At 46.4% G+C, this 2,173-nt stretch overlaps 1 protein-coding gene across 1 annotated transcript in view; it reads left to right on the top strand.

Annotated features, from left to right (window-relative positions):
* Positions 1-24: 24 nt before the first annotated feature.
* LOC107576783 (uncharacterized) overlaps positions 25-2,173 on the top strand; it is a gene marked incomplete at its 3' end in the record, with an annotated part of 14,035 nt that continues 11,886 nt past the window's right edge. The window contains exon 1 of the mRNA XM_016262915.1: positions 25-1,238. Coding sequence (XP_016118401.1) covers positions 119-1,238 — 1,120 coding nt within the window. The remainder of the gene's footprint in view (positions 1,239-2,173) is intronic.

Consider the following 2,173-nt stretch of genomic DNA (forward strand, 5'->3'; position numbering starts at 1 on the left):
AGCCAAACTCAGGGGCAAGAAACCCAAAGGGAAAGACGCGAGCACTGCAAACCGGCCGAGAGAAGGTAAAGAAAAAGTTTCTCAGACGCAAACAGAGAGAAATGACATATCAAACGCGATGAGGGCTGAGGAGAGCTGTGCGATCGCGGATCCGGTTCCCCGGTGCGCCGGGGGTCCCGCTGATCGAAGCGAGCGCACCGAGCCGAAGCGCTTCCACACGCCGCGGGTCCGCGGAGACTCGATCGGCTTCGGCGGCTGCGATTTAAAACCCAAACGAGAGGCTTTAAAGCTAACAGATGGTCAAGATCTAAAGAATACTGAGCCAAATGTTGCATTACTCGAGCAAAAGGCCGGGGAAAACATTACGGGCGACTTTAGGAGCCCACAACCTCAAGTGTTTGATTATATAGACGCGGAAAGCGATCTAATTCAGGTTATAGAGAGTTCCCTGGAGTATCATGGAGATTTTAGGATACAGAGTCCGACTTTTTTCCCCACTGATCTGGAAATAACATTGGCCCCCGGGCTGAGAGACAGGGCCCCTCGACACCACTCAGTCGACAGTGAGGACGACGATTATTACGATAACCAAATTCTGCCCTTTTATGAGTCGTACGCTCAGTTGAACGACCGAAATATCGGTGAGCCAATATCGGCGTCGGGGTCCAACAAAACCACGCAAGAAACAGACCGACTGAAGTCGCAACTAAAAGAGGCGTATTATTTGCTAATAAACACAATGCATAACATCAGTTTCGACGGTCAGGTTGAAGATAACGGATTTGTGGATCAGGCCAGTAGCGCAAGTCAATCTATCGATAGCATTAGCACAGGAAGCGACGCGTCGGAAGAACGTCTGTTTGCGTTTATCGGACGATGTGGGGTGGGAGTGACGGGGTCTTCTCGAAGCAGAAGCTTGCAGAATATTCGCGACGCGAATCCCAAACCGATGCTCCAGCGGTCGGTGAGCGATAGCAAGGTGAGGTACTCGTCAAATCGCAAGGACGAGCCGCGACCCGCGGTCGCATCGGGACGCGGTGCACAACTGGCGACTCCTACAGAAACCCTAACGACGCCTGTTTCGACGCGACAATCCTGCGACGATGCAACGGTGCCCAAACATCCTGGAGTCACCGTCAACAAGATGCAAGAGTGGATGCAGAAAGGTCGCGTGCTTTCGTCCGAAATGAAGCAGAGGATCGCTGGTTCTTCGCCGAGGGCCAATCACGTGAGGCCAGGTACGCTGTCGTGGAGGACGTCTCATTCATCTCCTGTGGAAAGCGCTGGGAGAGCTTCTGGGTGTCTTTTAACCGGTGCCGGGTTTTTTTCCTCCTCTTCCTTCATGACTTAAGCCCACGTTCACACCAAGAACGATAACTACACTAGTCAACGTTTGAAGTGGATCAAAACCTTTCATCGAAGTTGTCCTAAAACCTAGGGTTGGGTATTGTTTGAATTTGAAATCCGATTCTGCTGATCGATTCCGATTCTAATCAATTCCCAGTTTCGATTCCAGTGTGGTTAAAAGTCAAACATTTAGATATCGAACCTATCAATTCTGTGTTTCTTTTTGCAAAACATTGAATTGCTGCTAAATACCACGAACAAAAATCAGCCGGCTGCATAAACACTGGACTCGATTAAGAGCTGTTTGTGTGCAAAATAGAGCTGGGCACAATTCCGGATAAATTGAGACTTCTTTTTTTAAAGGAGGTTGTAGTTCTCTCACAATTCTGAAGAAAAGATATTAGACAACTAAACAAAATCTCTTGGAATGTATGAATGGAATGATTCGATGACTCACTCGAGATTTACTGGATGAATCAGTGCATTTGAATGAATTTCTTGAATGAATGATTCAAAGACAAATACATTTTTAATAGCCCCTTTTTGCAACCAAAAACAAAAAGAGGGCGCACACAGGAATTGATAGGCGGGATTTAAATTTTAATTATACGAGTATCCGATTCCTGAGCTTAAGTATATGATTCTGGAATTGGAATTGATTTTAGATTCCCAACCTTACTAAAACCTAAACCCAAAATGGTTTCTTGTCTTAGGGCAACTTTGATTATAATTTTTTTGATCCACTTCAAATGTTGACTACTGTATAAAGATAATGATATTGGCATCCACACCAGCGGACGATATCGTCTGTTTATTCTAAGCGCAC

This window comes from Sinocyclocheilus grahami, unplaced genomic scaffold, assembly GCF_001515645.1.
Source record: "Sinocyclocheilus grahami isolate Dianchi unplaced genomic scaffold, SAMN03320097.WGS_v1.1 scaffold4334.1, whole genome shotgun sequence".
In the NCBI taxonomy this organism is placed as follows: domain Eukaryota; kingdom Metazoa; phylum Chordata; class Actinopteri; order Cypriniformes; family Cyprinidae; genus Sinocyclocheilus; species Sinocyclocheilus grahami.